Consider the following 18,804-nt stretch of genomic DNA (forward strand, 5'->3'; position numbering starts at 1 on the left):
CTGAATTTCAAAGGGGAGTGGAACCTGTGTTTGCCCTGGAGGAACTCTAGGGTTAGCGGGAGAGGTAGGCACCTGAAGAGATAGTCACATTACATTGGATGACATAAAAGAAGGATGACAGGACTTAGAGAAGCATTGAGTTGCTTAACTGAAGTTGCCTGGGAGTTGGTGGAAAAATGTTGACTAGAGAGTCATGCTTACGGAGCGGTTAGAGAATCGAGTAGATATTTGAATGTTTCTCTCATTCTTTTGCTCCTCATTCTGTTAGTATCGGCCCTATCGTTTTTCAGTAGCAGTCGTATTGAGAAAGGATTATAAAATCGCTGCCTTAATCTTGTCACCACAGTACGACTAACAACGGTTCCTGGATTGTAACAACCACCCCAGAATTTGCCATTATGTTTAGGGTGATAGGAAAAAATGGTAAGACATTATGATAGTGCATTATAAAACATACTGCTATTTCTTATGTATATTGTGTGCCTATGTATGCCAGTTAAAGAGGAAAAGCAATTGGTGATACGTTTTTTCCTACAACTGACTTAACCTTCACTCTTCCCCACATGCGTCACGGTGTGGTAAATGTGTTTTGATAAATGTATAACATAGTTACATGTACTAAAATTTTTAATTGTCTTAAAAGAAATTTTCATCACCATGTATCACTATCAATCTAGCTGGGGTGGGTAATACTCAGAAGAAGCAAACTTACCTTTAAAAAAAAAAGCTACGTCTATTGGTCTTGTTCCTAATTAGCCATGGGGTCAACGGAATTTCCCCATGTAAAATTTTCATGTATTTAATTACATGTATCTGCTCCACAAATGTTGTTGTTATACTGAATTTCATTTTTTTGTGCTTATCTGGATATCAAACTTCAAAACTTTACTGAATGTGCATTTTCTTAATTATCCATTTTCATTCTATTTACCTTTGCTCATCCATCTGTTATTCTGAATACTTGTGAAAGAAAGGTTTTTTTTTTTTTTGGTTTAGCCTTGCACATAATCCCAAATTATTATTTAGCTAATTAAGAAGACACTTAATTAAATGAGGGTCAAATTCTCCTGATATCAAAAAGCTTTTTCTTTCTGTAAGGATATAGACCTAAAATCCAGAATTTTCTTTCTTACAGTAATTTGTGGTTATTTACTTCTGATAAATAATGTAACATGAAACTAAGCCGAGACAGTGTAAACCTGGTAGAACACAGGTGGCAAACTGAAGGCCCTCCACCTTGTTTTATCCGGCCGGGCACCTTGTTTCTACCCGGCAGGAGCACCGAGCTCTTTGCCCCTAGCTAAGGAGTAGTTACATTTATTCAGTCCTAAAGTTACATTCGGCTCTTTGAAGGCAACCTGGAGGCTGACGTGGCCTCCCGTGAAAATGAGTTTGACAGCCCTGTTAGAAGTATCCGTATAGTTCAACCTGGAGAGTGACTTTTCAGAAATGTAAAGACAATTGAATCATCAGCTTCAGCCTCAGTTACATGGTTATTTAAACTCTTTATATGTGATGTATAAACATAAATAGTGGAATTGGCAATGTTTCTCGTAATGTTACACTGTAAGTCATAATCTCATTTTATAAATTGGGTACTTTCGATATACAAACAAACATGGTTTAATGAATTAAATTATTCTGTAAATTTCTCTTTAAATTTAAAGTGGTATTTAAATGGGTAAATAAGATCTTGATTTTTAACAATGATGTTTGTATAAGCTAAGGCTCAAGGGTTTTAGGTCATTATTGTGAAATCTTTCAACAGTAATTAGTGAAGCAAACAAATCAAATAATCAGCCCTAGCCAGTGTGCATCAGTGAGTTGAGTGTCGTCCCGCAAAGCCAAAGGTTGCAGGTTTGATTCCCAGTCAGGACACATGCCTGAGTTGTGGGCCAGGTACCCAGTAGGAGACACTGGAGAGGCAACCACACATTGATGTTTCTCTCCCTCTCTTTCTCTCTCCTTCCCCTTCTCTAAAAATAAATAAATAAATTTTTTTTAAACTTACACTTCACAGAAAATACATGACATTTTTATTTCCTAAAGAAACTATTGTTACCTATCAGTCCATAAATATTGACTGCCTAGTTTGGGCCTGGGATAATTACTAAAGAAAATACATAAATAGGGAAAATATGGAGGAAGAAGAATCGGCAAAGGAGACTGAAGAATCATTTTTATTATGTCAAAAAGACTGTACTTGCTTGTCTTTCTTCATCAGTTAGTTTGTGAGTTGTCTTGAACAGAAAGAGAAACTCCCAAGAATGACTTTTTCAGAGATTTTTAAAAGCTTTTTCATGTTTAAAAATAATTGTTTATAGCTTACCATTTAAGATAATGTTTCATTAACTATATCTTATGACAATGAAATTCTTTTTCAAAAAAACCCCCCTGAAAACTATCATCATAGTCAGAACTGCTATTAAAATATTTTTAATCTATCATTAGTTAAAAAGTGAGTGATTGGATATACTCAGATAAAGCCACTGATGACTTTCTTGCTGTCGTGTGGTTAGCATCTGCCCCTGCCTTGGAGGTGCAGGCCATTGGACTGCTCTACTCCAGGTCTGGAGCATCTCCATCACTTCTAGTCTGGTAACTAACTAGACATCTCCTTTGGCTGTCAAGAATGTCTACTCAAGTTCCAGTGGCTTCTGGGCATGTTTTAGGAACTCATTTGCTGTTTATAATGTTTTTGAAGTGGAATTTGGCACTCTACCTTGAACAGCCTGCTCAGTCAAGGGGAAATGACTGTTGCCTACCAACCAGACGATTACTGGCTTCATCGACTACTCAGAACAATTTTGGAAGACCCAAAAATTCAGGAAGGCAGAACTAAAAGATTTCAGGGGTAGATTTTCTCCTCCACGTTCCGGTTTCTTGATGTGTAACAGATGCTGACATATCTTTGTTCAGTTGTTATTCCTTGTCCTGGAAGGAACAAAATGTGTAGGTTGTAGAGCTTTGTTCTATGCCCCAATGTTGCTTCTGTTCGCAGATGTAACAGTTGACCGTGGGTGATGTCTGCGGATACCCTCAGGATCTGATGTTGACTTCAGAATAACAGACAAGCCCTTCTTTGGGCAGAGACTTTTATTGCTCGGCCAGTTCAAGTGAGGCTCCTCTTTTGTTCTGCTCAACCACTGCTGCTTTCTCTGGGTTAATCACAGACAAGGCCCAACTGTCTGAGATGTATCAGCTGAGAGTTAAATGAGAGCCCAGGCCTAAATCTCAAATAACAAGAGGAAGAAGGATGCCTCCTTATCAGCCAGTGTCTTATCAAGGGCCTCTTGAGTCTTAGAATGGACTCTGACCGAGTCTTTATTGACTGGTGCTACTGCACCATTTACAACACTTGGTATTAGGAAGCCTATGACGGTGGGTGAACAGGAAGGTGCGCCCACCACTTTTAAACACCCGCTGAGCTGATCACTGTCTCAGTGTCCTGGTTAGAACTTTAAGACTGGCCCCAGAGGCAGCAGGTCTTGAATACGATGCACACATATATGCATGTTGTGTATGAGTAAGAAACTGCACCTATTACCTGGAGAAATGGTCCCATTAAAAAAACTCTCTGCCTCTTGGAATTATATACTTTGTTGGCAAAGTGTCTTAAAAAGATTCACTCCAACCCTGTTATTATCTGCTCTTTTCATGTCCTGGAAATAATTACACCCTTTTACTTTAAACATTTCATATCAGCACATCGTTTCCGCAGGCCAGGTGGTCATCCACTGAGTTTGGGCTTTGAGTGCTGGAGAACTGGCTACCCAACAGCACGCCTGCCTGTAGCCAGGAGCACACAGCCCTCTCTTGGAAGCACCAGTAAAATCCTGTTAGAAGCAGGTAATTCTGATTTTAAACAGAGTTACAGGTCAGGATTCTGAATGAGATTTTAGTGAACCTTAATATCAGGAATTTTGTGAAAATTACAGATCATGGTGTCTAAAATACCTACGATAATGTCTAGTACACCCTTAAATTGCAGCTACGCTTATCATTTGACATTGTCCATTCTTTGGGATGCCATATGAATTTAAGGTTTAGTCACACTGTCCTTAATCTCAACAAAGACATACCATTCTTTCTTTTAGCTCTAGTCAGGTCCAGAGTGTTTGGTTTTCTTTTCTCCTTTTCCTTGTGACTTTCAGGAATGAGTGAGATTAGTGGTCCTGGGGCGAGTCATGAATCACTGATTTGCTTTCAGATAAAACACCTGAATCCTCCTATGTGCATGAAGCTTGTTCACAGGTGGACAGAGTTCCGAGTCAATTTTTCCCATCCCTTACATGTTGTGTAACCAGAAAAATTCTCCTCAATATCAAACTCAAGGTACAGTTCAAGCTGGTACCCTCTCATTCAGGCCCAGTGGAGGTGGAGAGCTCCAAAATAATTCTGCCGTTCTGTGAAACGTTGTTTTAAACGTTGTCTTCTCCACTTCCCCCTCCTGAGGTGGGGGGGAGGTGCGGGGAGCAAGCAAACTCTAACCCCCAGCCTAAGGACCTCGTTTTTAAATTTAAACTTTAGAATGCAATAGTATACAGTTTTAGTTTCCTAAAAGGTACCCACATATATACTCAGATCTCTCTTCGCTTTACCAGCCTAAAATAAACTAATCACTTAATCTAATTCAAACAATAGACACTAAATTAAACGTTTCCAGTATATTCATTGATAAAACTAATAATATTCGTCTAGAAACTACTCTGCTCCTTCTTTTACATTTCAACACATTGACATATTTTGTTTTTGACATATTTTGTTTATAGTTTTGAGTTATTCTTCCATATTAAGCCTTTATTGGGCTATACATAGAAACAGTTATAGGTAAATATTTCTCAGGATTGAGGAGATACATTGTAAAAGGATCAATTCTGCCTAATATTAGCCATGTTAATTCTCTGATTCCCACAAACCGAAGTATTAGCTGTTGAAAAAATGCTTTTAAGACGGGTATATCGTTTTCTAATAACTATTGTTGGTACAACAACAAATTCCTTTCTGACTAGTGACTTCTATTCATAGATGTAGTGCTATGAAGTGATACACCCTTATCATTCATATTTCTGGGTGGTTGAGTAAGGGAGGAACTATCTTTGATATGCATGAGCAAATACTGAAGCCATGGGGTTCCATGCGCTTCCTGTCAGCAAAGGTATCAGCTGCCAGAAACCCCCGATAAGCCCCATTTCAAGCGAGTGGAGTCTGGATAATACCAAACTACCAGACAGCAGTTGGTGCGTGTGAACTGTCAGTCCTGCCGACCCGAATCACTGCTCTCCCTCAAAATAAACACCCTGAAGTTAAACAAAGCTAAGTCAGCCTCCTGGAAGGTATGTGGTGGGCTTAGCTAGTGAGAAAGACCAACCTTTGCTTGTCAGAGCAATCTTAAGCCACGGCCATTTTTCCAAGCCAGAGGTTGCAAAGGTCAAAGGGAAGCTTCAAAACATGACAGCATTGTCTCGGAATTGGGGACCTCTGGTATCTGCTGAACAAATGGCAGGCTGAGTGAATGTTAGATGAGCGTCGCTCCACTCCAGAGCCGCCCAGGACGCAGAATGAAGAACAGCTCTCCTGTCCCGACCTGACCACCAACTTGCTGTCGCCTGGAAAAGTAACTGAAAGCTCTGGACCCCACTTTTTCCTTGCGTAAAATAAGGACACGGGGCAGGGGGTAGATGGAGCGTCCTGGTTCCAATGATGACAACTTGAGAAAAAAACTGTTGTAAAATGGCTTTATTAACAGTTTGTGAACCCTTTCGTTGTCTTTTCTTTTAATGTAGAAAGTGTCAAAGTTTTTCAGGCATGGTAAAAATTAAGTAAGGAAGTGAATCTTTAATTAGAAATATCAAAAGAGAAGCAAAGTCACAGAAGGTGGGGGGAAGGCAGAGAACTGTACTTGAACAACAATAAAATTCAAAAGTATTTTAAAAAATAAAAATAAATTAAAAAGTGGTTGTATCAGTTCAGCAACATTTAAATTGTTAGAATATCCTTAGTTTTAGGTGTATTAGTCTTATCTCTTCAACTATTAAGTTGAATCATGAGATGGTATTTTTGTGGGTTATAACAGGCGAGTATTGTCAGTTGCAGCCTATAGACGTGAGTGGGAGCAGAGCTCAGCGCGTGCGCTTGGTCCCTTGTTGCCTTCAGCGCTTGCTGTAACGCTGGGCACGTTTGTTCTTTGGCAGCATGTATCAAAAGTAGTATTTGGGAGCAGAAAGTCTTTTTGAAATCACTTAGGTCAATATATTATTTTTTTAATGAAAAAAATAAGACCTTAAAATTTCTCAGAATTGCCGTTCTTTCAATGATCAGAATGACACTGAGACATTATGACACGCCTTTAATATGCTTTGAATATTCTACCTTCCAGGAAGAGGAACTAGTCCGATAAATTTTATAGGAATAGTTCTTAGCAGTTGAAGACAACAAAGGGCATTGCCTTTTTTTTTTTTTTTTTTGCCCTTCTTGTTGATAAAGATGTTAACGGTTTTGGGGGAAAATATTTTTAAATGGCTAATGCTAACAAGAAAAACTTAGTTCAAAGGAACAAGGTAACAGTAATACCTAAATATAAACATGATCTGAATCGGAAACATTCCCAAACGCATTACTTTATTCAATAAGGTTCAATTCTCTACAAGGAAACAACCTCCACTCGTCGACTTAGTTACTGTTTATAGAAAGGTGTCATGGCTTAGCAAAATTAGAAATAGACGAAGTGCAGAGACATTTATAGGTCACGTTTTTGACTTAGGTCTAACACACTCTGAAACCCTGCATTTTTCATGACACCTCTCTGCCATTTTAAGTATAGAATCACCACATTTTAGAGCATCTGGCTTAATATTTGTCAATAACAGTTTACTGTGACACCTACAAAACCCCCAAATAATGTAGTACAACACCCTGTCTTTATGAATGAGGAAACTGAGGCCAGGTGGATTTTAATAACTTTTTGTACATTGCAGTTAAGTCACAGAACAAGGCAGGACTTGGCTATTTGGTCCACGGTGTGTGCTGTTATTTGTTCTGTTAATTGCAAAATCTTCACCTCGTAGGTGTACCGTCTCAAAAATGGGGTGAAGATTAAGTAAATAATGCTGTGACGCTGATGCTTGGAATGAAGTAGACAGGAGACTTTTATTGATGATGTTATGTTATATGAATATATCTGGGAGATGTGTCCAAATTTAAGGACCATTGAGCAATTGATACAGACCCCAGAACAAGTCTGTCACACCTTGACAAATTTGCCAGTTTTCCAAGCCCTTGGGAAGAAGCATCAAGTAAAGCTTTGAAACAAAGGCCCATTGGATACATGGCCTAAGTCCTGTGGTTTTGTGTTTGTTTTTCCTGATAGAAACATGAGTTCAGCTGGCCCCGATGGGAGGAAGGTGATGAGAAGCTGTGATGGACTCATTGACTCACTGGTCCATTATGTCCGAGGAACCATTGCAGATTACCAGCCAGATGACAAGGTGATGCAAGAGTTAAATATTTTACATAGTGAATTATTTTGTCTTACTATGACTCTTCAGAGTGTTCTTGAAGCAGCTGTTTTGGTTTAGCTTTATTCATTAACTCATTTACTGAGCTTAAGATTTCCCATACATGCTTAGGAATACTAAAATCTATTCAGTCCCATTTTTCTACCTAACAGACCTAAATTTCCAACTATTTGTTTAACAATTCTATGTAGATATTTGAAAGGAGCCCAAGTGCTACATGATCAGCAGTAAACTTAAATTCATCTCTTGCTTCATCCCCAAACTTGCTCCTTCTCTTTGTAATCTTTGTTAATAATTACCACCATCCACAAAATAAAAATAGAAATTTGAATAATCTTGGGCTACCTCCCCTCACATCCCACATCTACTGAGCCACAAAATCATGTCCATTCTACCTCTGAAATACCCTTTGGTTTATCTACTCCTCTCTAATGCTACCTCTGCGGTCCTAGTTTGTGCAGCTTGCATACTGATTATTGCAATCGACTCCTGATTGGTCCCTACAAACAACATCACTTCCTGTTTTCTAACTCCACATGGCTACTAAGTTATGTACTTAAAATAATCATTCTGAACACATTCTTTAAAAAGTAAACTAGAAAGCCTCTACAGTGTTTTAAGAAATTCAGTCTCTATGCCCTAGCTGGTGTGGCTTAGCAGATAGAATGCCAGCCTGCGAACCAAAGGGTCGCAGGTTCCATTCCCAGTCAGGGCACATGCCTGCCTGGGTTGCAGGCCAGGTCCCCATTTGGGAGTGTGTAGGAGGCAACCGATCACTGTATCTCTTACACATCCATATTTCTCTCCCTCTCTTTCTCCCTCCCTTCGCCTGTCTCTAAAAATAAATAAATAAAATCTTGAAGAAAAAAAAAAAGAAATTCAGCCTCTACTCCTTAGCATTGTTCTCATGAGCATTTATGATCTACCCTTAGCCTTTCCAGCCACACTTATTCCGCTCCCCAGGCTCTCTGCAGTGTAAGCACCCAGTAAACCTTGTAAGGAAGTCCTGTGATACCACACTTGCATAGGGAATCTATATGTACATGATCAATATTCATGTCTTGTTTTCCCAGGCCACAGAAAACTGTGTGTGTATTCTTCATAACCTCTCCTACCAGCTGGAGGCAGAGCTCCCAGAGAAATATTCCCAGAGTGCCTATATTCAAAACCGGAATATCCAGACTGACAACAACAAAACTATTGGGTGTTTTGGCAATCGAAGCAGGAAAGTTAAAGAGGTATCTTGGGAGGGTTTTGAAAGAAAAAGTGTTCGTGTATGCATATTTCTGAGTACTTTGTATACAGAGGTGGGCAAAAGTAGATCCACAGTTGTGAGTACGTGAAGCATGGGGCTTATTCTTGTATTATTATTTATTAATTACTGTATTATTTTCCATACAAACAACTGTAAACCTACTTTTGCCCACTCTGTGTGTCAGGCATTATTTTGAGTTATTTTAATCCCTACATCAATGCTACAAGGTGTGTACTGGTAATATTCTCATTTACTGAAGAGGAAACAGAGGTACTGTAAGGTTAATCGCTTTTCCCAGAATAATTCAGCAAATTAATAGAAGGGATGGGATTCAATTCCAGGCAATCTGGCTCCGGATTTGCATCGTTAGCCATTAAACCGTATTGCTTTATTCCCTGTAGATTAGGAAGTAGGCTTAATGCAACATGGCCAGTGGTACATAAATTGTTTTAACATTAAAAACAGCCCTGATATTCACATTTGGACATTCTAAAAACAAACTTTGGACACCCTAAAGGCAAAACCCATAGGAAGGAATACTGTCCATACTGGCATTTCATGAAAACTGGAAGAACGTGGCCTCTCCTACTCCTCCGAGTATGGTGGTATGTGTGAACTTGGAGAAGAACTGGTAAATTTAGAATCCTGTTGCGATTCCAGACCACTTCACTAAACTCGGGGGGAAGACGCCTGGTTTTCTTATCTTCAGAGTGTTTGTGCCCAATTTAGCCTGCAGTTGATCAGCAGCCTGAGCACTATTCTAGGACAGCCTGCGCTCTGTCCTGAGTTCTTTCTCACTGTGAAATGCAAAGGTGGGGGCATGGGGTGTTGCTAGGGAGAAATCTTCCTCACGGACTGAAAGTTATAGTATTGGAGATCATACCTATTTGCCTATTAATTTCTGTTTTAGGGGCTTCTTATTAAACATATTATTAGTCTCTCTAGACTAGACAGTATTTCTGGTGTCTCGGTTTGGGTGTGGAACTGTAGAAATCACTTGGAGGCATTAATGCTAGATTTCATCCTGTGTGTGGTTAGCAATACCAGGACATGCCTATGCCAGAGGAAAAGAGCAACCCCAAGGGTGTGGAGTGGCTGTGGCACTCCATCGTGATACGGATGTATCTGTCCTTGATCGCCAAAAGTGTCCGCAGCTACACCCAGGAAGCATCTCTGGGAGCTCTCCAGAATCTCACGGCAGGAAATGGACCAGTGAGTATCAAGCCTGCTTTTCTGCTTTTTAAAGTAATGACATTATGGATGTACCTACGTTTGGTTTAGACATGAGACAGGGAGGTAAGAGCAAATGTTTTCTCGCTTGAGTTAAGAGAATTCTCAGGAATTGCCAGAGCTGCAGAGTTCCAGAACTTACAGCCTCGCCTTCTGGGAGGCCAAGTCGCTGCGAGTGAAAGACTCACAGATACTGATACGCGTCAGAGCTCTGTCAGAATCCTACCTACACTGGCTTAGGTTAAAAAAAAGAACAGTAATTCCTTGATTATGTAACTGAAAAGTCAAGGTGGGTCTCCCTTCCGTCCTGGTGGGACGCAGGTGTCCCAGCAGTGGTAATCATGACTCTCTCTGGGCTCTGATTTCTTCTGTAGGTTTCATTCTTAACGGGCCTCTTCCTGTTGTAGCAGTGATAGGCACTAATGATTTCAGGCTTACGTTTTATCCAGCCCAGTGGTCCCACACCAAAGGTAATTCCTTTTCCCCAGTTGCTCTATTAAGAACTCAGAGAGTTAGTCGTCCTTACCCATTTCTGAGCCCCGAGCCTGAGATGTTCTGATTGGCCAGGTCTGGGGGATGTGCCCACACGTGAATTTCAGAGGCATGGGTTCGGTCAGGAGAGGGCCACTGCCACTCCTATGGCTGAAATGGACAGAAATGGTGAAGGAGTAGTAGCACCCTAATGGGAAAGCAGCGTTTTATTACCAAAAGTAACAGTGAGTGCCGGGCAGGCAAACACAACAGATGCCCACTGCAGGACAGAGTTGGAAGGGACATCTGTGCTTTTGTGTTCAAGAACTTCCAACTATACAGTCAAGAGCTGCTTCTCACTTACTTTATATTAGCAAAATCAAAATGTAAAAACCAGTTGAAGCTCAGTACCTTCCCCATGTATTTTGCATCTTGCCACACATAGTTAGGGAATCTATAAATATTGAACTGTTTGAGCTAAACTTCCATTCATTGCCTTATTCATAAAATGATTAGAATACATTCCCCCAAAACAATTCATGGTATGGCCAGTGTCCAAGTATGCATCCCATAGGGAAAAGCACTCTTGTACATAAAAAATTATTATTTATTCCTTGAGAAACCTTTCATTCTTTAATGTATTTACACAGAAGTGCTTGCTCTGTTTTGAATAATATTGTCAAGTACTAAAACCAACATTTATCTTTCACTGTGGTTAAGAATACAAACTTCCAATGTTTGATTTTCTGCAAAATGTACTTTTGCACAAACAGAAATGGGAAACTACCAAACAGAACTGAATGATGCAGGGACATTAATTTATCATCTTACCTTCTCATTTTCCCACGCTCAGTTTCCCAAAACCGTTTCTGTCACTTCCCCAAACCACAGAGGCCCTTTTATTACCAGCCAATTTACAAGAAAATGTCAGAAATTAAATTGTGCTCTGTGTGTGTATTTAAGCTTGTTATGCACTGAGTATGGCTCACCAGTAGCAAACCCTTTAAGCTTGGATTTTAGCCTCCCGCATTCCCATATCTGATGGAATCCCAAGCCATGGAAAGATCTTCATAACTGCCCTAATTGATCTAATTGTGTCACAGCATTTAAAGTCATCCCCAACCTTAGAGCAGTCCAGTCCCCTGAAAGGAGGCCCGCACTGCACTGGTATCCATCCATACTCAAGGTTGTAGAATTGAACTTGCCTGGAGATTTATAGGAGAAATCATTAGCAACATGGGATGATGTTATAAGGACCTTTTGTTCTTGTAAGTCAAGATGATTGTTATTAAAAATTTCACTTCTATGAATATCTTTTCTAATTATTGCTTTTCCTAATGTTAGGAAAACATTAGGTGGTGTGATAAAAAAATATGCTTGGTTTTATGATTTCTACAAGGAACCATTGAATAGAAAAACACGAAAAGCAGGCCATTCACATGGTTCCAGAAACTACCCAGTCTGTGAATACCCAGTCCGTAAGCCTTGTGATCGCAGCTGAGTGCCGAGCAGTCAATGGCCATGTGCCTCAAATGGCAACGGTCCTAAACTGGAATGAATAGCTTCCTAAGAGATAGATTATGGAATTAAAATATAAAATCGTGACATAATTTCTCACCAGTAAAACTACATTAATATAAACTTTATTAGTTCAAGACTGACACCTGCTAGAGGGAAGAGGAGGGGGAAATGGTGGAAAGAAGGGGAAAGGACTAGTCAAAGAACTTGAATGAATGACCCACGGACATGGACAACGGTGTGGGGATTGACTGTGGGAGTGGGGAGTGGGCTGGGCAGAGGGGGGCAAAGGGGGAAAATCGGGACAAGTGTAATAGAATAAACAATAAATAAATAAATAAGTAAATAGACTTCATTAGTTCAGATATAATGGTCATTCCAATAATAAATAAGGAAAGGGGATGGATCCACAAAATGTACCATTTAGCAAGCTAACTATAATATAAAGTACAAATTTACAATTACAGCATTAATTACTAATTAAAAGTACAGTACAAATTTTTAAATTAAGGTGGAAGCTCTTAGTTGTAAGACAAATTTAAGTCCTGGGATGTGACGAACAGCCTGGTAACGATAGTTAACAACACTGTACTGTGTGCATGGCAGTTGCTAGGAGTGTAGATCTTAAAAGTTATCATCACAAGAAGGAAAAAATTGTAACTATTTGTGGTGATGGACATTAACTAAATTTATTGTGGTGATCATTTCATAATATATACATAGATCATCGCATTGTGTACTAAAGCAAATACAAGGTTATATGTCAGTTATATCTCAATAAAATAAATCATGAACTAAACATCGCATTGTAAAGGTCATTGAAATAAACAGTTTTTAAGTTTTTAAAGTACTTTAAAACCACTTAATTTGATATCTGTTGGAAAAAACGCAATGTATCCCCTACCATATCACACCTTACCCAAAAATCAGTTTCAACAGCATTTAAACGTGAAAGATAAAACAATGAAGCTTCTAAATGATAACATGGAAAAATATCTTCATGACCTGGAATAGGGAAAAATTTCTTAAAAGTGGACACAAAAAAGCACCATAAAATAATTATTTTATAAATTGATACATTAAAACTAATAACTTATGCTATTATGCTATCAAAAGACACGGTTAAGCCCTGGCTGACGTAGCTCAGTGGATTGAGCGCCGGACTACGAAGCAAAGGGTCACTAGTTTGATTCCCAGTCAGGGCACAAGCCTGGGTTGCGGGCCAGGTCCCCAGTAGGGGGCATGCAAGAGGCAAACACATTAATGTTTCTCTCCTTCTCTTTCCACCTCCCTTCCCCTCTGTCTAAAAATAAATAAATAAAATCTTAAAAAAAAAAAGACATGGTTAAGACAGTAAAAAGGCAAACCACAGAGCAGGAAAAGATTATTGTAACATATGTAAGCTAAAAACAGTGGTATCAAGAAAATATTAAACTCATCGAGCTAACAATAAAAAGATAGACAACGCAGCAGGAAAATGGACAAGCGACATAGCAGGAACCTCACAAAAGATAGTAAAGAACTGGCTAGTAATCATTTGAAGAGTGTTCAACCTTGAGTAATCAGGACAATTGAACTAGAAGTGCCATTTGCAAACGATTTCACATATTCTCTAAGACTGAAATATAAAATCTCTATTTGGTAAATCTGATTGTTTACTTTCCTTACTGAACAGATTCTAGAGACCATTCCACTTCAGAGTGCCCTTTTCCCTCAGCGAATCAGAATTAATAAGACTAGGCTATGCTTTTTCCTAGTTGAGAAAGTATCATTTGAGGATCCAGAGTTCACCTAGACTTTCCAATGATTATTTTTATATATTAACATCAAAGCTCTTTATTATATATCATTAAATAGTATAGTATGTTATATGTATAATGCAAGATTTTAATTTAAAAAACATCTTGCATTTTAAAAGAAGACAAAAATTTTAAGAAATAATCATCTGTGACTTTTTAATGTGTCTTGATTCTCTGAGATGATAGTAAATCTTCAAGAAAACTTGAGAGCAGCACACAGTTAATTTAATAAACATTTATGTAGGACCTGTTATGTTCTTGGCACCATGCAAGGCACTGTGGGGAAAAAGATGGATAAGTTACATTTCCTCCTTTCAAGGAGTTTTTGTTCTAATAGGACAGATACATAAGCTACTATAGTTGTAAGCTAAAGAATTAGGGAGTAATGGTAAGGAAAGAGAGGAAAGAAGATGCCAGGCTATGAAGGACTATAAATGTACTAAAACACTTCAACATCATTTTCAAGGCAATTGGGAGTTATTGCAGGGTTTAAACTTGAGGTAGAATATAATAAGATTAAATTTTAGAAGGATCCTTCTGGTGTAAGGCTTAGGAATCCCCACTGGTATCTAAGAAGCAGCTAGTTGACCAGTAACACTTGGTTCCTAGTGGAGATTGGAGACCATACGTTTGCAGAAGTAGCAATCTGCAAATGTACCATTTAGCAATATTTGGTGACCAAGTATAAAATCAGTTTTTCAGTTTTAGTGAATGGGTGGGCAAAGAGCTACAATGATGAAAGAGGTAAGGGCATTGGAAAGATAGCATTTGATGTGATGGTTCAGGTACCCTAATCTAGGTAAGAAAGACCTTAAGGCAGGAGAGAATTGATAGCATGAGGTATGGGGCGTAAAGGTTGAGCAGGAGTTCTTAATGAGGCTGAGGAAGAATATGGTAGGAGGGTGCAGGAGAGAGCAAGGAGAATAGGAAGTTGTGTTCAGAGTCTAACAGTGGAGTTTATGTTTTCTTTTCATTTTTTTAAGTATATTTTATTGATTATGCTATTACAGTTGTCCCATTTTTTCTCCCATTTATTTCCCTTCTCCCTGCACCCCAACTCCCACCAGCATTTCCCCACCTTAGTTCATGTCCATGGGTTGTACATATACGTTCTTTGTCTTCTCCATTTCCTATACTATTCTTAACTTCCCCCTGTCTATTTTCTACTTACCCCTTATGCCTCTTATTCCCTGTACATTTTCCCCTACTCTTTCCTCTCCCCCTCCCTACTGATAACCCTCCATGTGATCTCCATTTCTGTGGCTCTGTTCCTGTTCTAGTTGTTTGCTTAGTTCATTTTTGTTTTTGTGTTTAAGTTCAGTTGTTGATAGTTGTGTGCTTATTGTCATTTTACTGTTCATAGGTTTGATCTTCTTCTTTTGCTTAGATAAGTCCCTTTAACATTTCATATACGAAGGCCTGGGTAATGATGAACTCCTTTAACTTGACCTTATCTGGGAAGCACTTTATCTGCCCTTCCATTCTCAATGATAGCTTTGCTGGATAGAGTAATCTTGGATGTAGGTCCTTGCCTTTCATGACTTCAAATACTTCTTTCCAGCCCCTTCTTGCCTGCAAGGTGTCTTTTGAGAAATCAGCTGACAGTCTTATGGGAACTCCTTTGTGGCTATCTGTCCCTTTTTCTCTTGCTGCTTTTAAGACTCTCTCCTTACCTTTGCTCTTGGGTAATGTAATTATGATGTGCCTTGGTGTGTACTTCCTTGGCTGCAACTTCTTTGGGACTCTCTGAGCTTCCTGAACTTCCTGGAAGTCTATTTCCTTTGCCAAATTGGGGAAATTCTCCTTCATTATGTTTCAGATAAGTTTTCAATTTCTTGCTCTTCCTCTTCTCCTTCAGGTACCCCTATGATTCGGATGCTGGAACGTTTAAAGTTGTCCTGGAGGTTCCTAAGACTCTCCTCATTTTTTTGAATTGTTTCTTCATTCTGTTCTGGTTGAATGTTTATTTCTTCCTTCTGCTCCAAATCATAGATTTGAGTCCTGGTTTCCTTCCCTTCACTGTTGGTTCCCTGTATATTTTCTTTATTTCACTTTGTATAGTCTTCACTTTTTCCTCTATTTTGCAACCATACTCAACCATTTCTGTGAGCATCTTGATCACCAGTGTTTTGAACTCTGCATCTGATAGTCTGGCTATGTCTTCATTTCTTAGTTATATTTTTTTCTGGAGTTTTGATCTGTTATTTCATTTGGGCCATATTTTTTTTTTAATCTCAGTGCATCTGTTATGTTGTAAGGGGCAAGCCTTAGTTATTCTCCAGGGCAGGGCAACCCAGCTCACTGCACTGTGGCACTGTATGTGGGGGGAGGGGTCAGAGAAGGAACTATGCCTCTTGCTCAGCTCTTGCCCACTTTCAGTTACTTCCTCCTCTTAATGTGGTCATCTACAACAGGTAGACAGTGGAGAAGGCTCTGAAGCCCCCAGCAGATATTGGGAAAGGACCAGTAGGTCTTGAGATGACAAAGAAAATGCTATGGGGGTGATAATAGCTGAATGGGAGTGAGTCAGAAGAGCAGAGTTTTGCATATGTGGGAAGACATAACTATCTAGACAAGCCATTGAGAAGAGAGAAATGCTAAACCTACCCTGTACCCAAGACATGGGTTGTACAGAATAAATAGCCTTCTCTCTAGAGGGCCGAAGGGGAAGGATTCTTCCCAGAGGAGAGCAAATAGTCAAATGAAATGTTTTGCAAATTAGTGAAAGACAAAGTATAACTTGTTTACAACAAAGCAAACATTCTAAAATAGTGGTTATTAAATTTTGTTAAGTCAAGGGGACTTTGAGTATCTAGTAAAAGTTATGGACCCTTTTCCTGAGAAAGTTTATCATGAACACAAAAGTAGTTTTAAGTACCTGTCCCCTCCCTGAAACCTATGTTGGACCCTACGTGAAGAGCCCCTGTTCTAAATGGTACAGTGTGGCATGTAAGATGGGTAGCGAGCTGTCAGTGGTAAGCAGTATTTAAATAAGATAAAGAGAAGATACACCCTGAAGAATGGTCATGAATTACAGAAATTTCTGGCGTGAATGGCCTCAAATCTGCTTCAGATAGAAATCTGTAAAGTTACTGACACACAAGCTAAGGCGTCAGCATTGTTGGAGGTTTGTTGATGCTGGAAAGAGTCCAATCAGAACTCAGTCGCCCCGGAAGTAGGAAGCAGCCTCGTTCCGAGACTGGCCTGTAGTGGACGTGCAGCCCGTGACCCAGAGCATGGGATTGCACCTCCTCTAACCAGCAGTACATTTCTTTATTTAAAAGCCCAGTGTCTCTTCTGGAATAAACTGGCTTTTTAGAAATGAATAAGTTTATTAAAATATGTAAAATGCCAAAACTTGAACAAGAGAAAAACAAAGATGAATAAGCCAACAACCGATAAATATAGTGTAACTTTGATTCTAAAACATTGTCTTTTCATGTTCTTGTCACGGTGATGAACTGGAAATGTGAATAAAGGGCAGACTGATCAACAGAAAAGAAAGAAAAGACAGGCCCATTTTTTTAATAAAAGACATAGGAGCTAACCAAGTCCAATATTGTATTTAAAATACTGCATAAACTGTTTTTATCCAGTGATTCCATTGAAAACCCTAATAAGAGTTTAAAAACAATATCTTTAGACTGACTTTGTCACAGCTCTAGTTTTTAAAACATCTTCCTCAATCTCTAGTAATCTACCGGAACTTACTCTGACCGTGAAGGCAATGCAATAGTAGTTACAGAATGTGTTTGCAAAACAGATGCCGCTGTCTGTAGCGCAGGCCGTGGTCCAGAAGGAGAACGGCCTCCAGCACACCCGGAAGATGCTGCACATCGGTGATGCGAGCGTGAAGAAGACGGCAGTCTCCCTGCTGAGGAATTTGTCTCGGAATCTTTCCCTGCGCAACGAAATTGGTGAGTCCGTAAATCTAGATGGAACGTGACGATATTGAAAATGAAATGCAATAAAACATTGTCCTTAACACATTCTTTTTACAATGAAGGACTGAAAATGGGAATAAAGAACAAAATGTGATAATTAGACCTGACTTTTGTGCACCCAGGCATTAAGGGTAAGCTTTCTCACTGGGTCTCCAACAGGATCTTTCTTCATATCCAGAATTTTTTTTGTTTTTAATTACTGCAGAAGGGAGATTTTAAACCATAGTAATAATTAACAAGATAAGTAATATATTTGATTTTTTTCAGCCCTCGGCAGTACCATCTAGAAAAGTCTTTTTAATCCCTGTAGCTGTCTTCCAGAATGTTCTCTCTGTGGTCTGTGTAAGCACCACTCATCTGAAACATTAAAATAACACTCACACAGTGCTCACTTCAAAAACTTGGCCATTGTTGGACTAGAAACATATGGGTGGGTAGATAATCATTAAAAAAAAAGACCAAAAAAGTCACTGAATGTGTGGATTCAGCATAGATGGTTTTAGAATAAATACAATGAAACATTTTTGCTCCTTTTTTTGAGAGTCTGTATTACAGACAAAGATGATAACTATGTTACACTGTCACATAACAATTTTTCATTTATTTGCTTTATACCTAGAAATATCTGGTAACTGTGAATCAAGTCAAAAACTATAAAATGAGAATAGGAAGATAATGTTAAAATGAATCATGCTTCCTAATGCTCCATAAATTAGTCACTTCACTAACATTGTAAATAATATTTTGCTTTTTTTGTTTGTTTTTTTTTTAATGGATCAGATTATCCTGAAATTATACAGACACACACTGCATCAGAGCTATTGAAGTCTGGTTATGTTTTAATCATGCCATTTCCAAAGACAGCCAGCGGCACAGCACTGGACAGGTGGTTTCATGCCCATTATAAGTATGAAGAGAGCCTGGAAATTTTTCAGTGGATCTGAAAGAAACCTTGCCGTCGGCACTCTCCAAGTTTGAAAGTGTTCTCCCCTCTGTCTTTTGTGCACGTGTGTGCTCCACTTCAATCAGGGGTATTATCCTTTGACTTTTGTTTTCTTTTCCCAAATAAA

At 39.0% G+C, this 18,804-nt stretch overlaps 1 protein-coding gene across 2 annotated transcripts in view; it reads left to right on the forward strand.

The window, feature by feature from the left end:
- The window catches only part of PKP2 (plakophilin 2), an 85,389-nt gene that overhangs the window by 59,385 nt on the left and 7,200 nt on the right, over positions 1-18,804 (forward strand). For both annotated transcript variants that reach the window (XM_053921645.1, XM_024575515.4), the window contains exons 7-10: positions 7,370-7,487; positions 8,591-8,755; positions 9,811-9,984; positions 17,554-17,707. In XM_053921645.1, the coding sequence (XP_053777620.1) occupies positions 7,370-7,487; positions 8,591-8,755; positions 9,811-9,984; positions 17,554-17,707 (611 nt within the window). The remainder of the gene's footprint in view (positions 1-7,369; positions 7,488-8,590; positions 8,756-9,810; positions 9,985-17,553; positions 17,708-18,804) is intronic.

The sequence above is a fragment of the Desmodus rotundus genome, chromosome 3, assembly GCF_022682495.2.
Source record: "Desmodus rotundus isolate HL8 chromosome 3, HLdesRot8A.1, whole genome shotgun sequence".
NCBI lineage: Eukaryota > Metazoa > Chordata > Mammalia > Chiroptera > Phyllostomidae > Desmodus > Desmodus rotundus.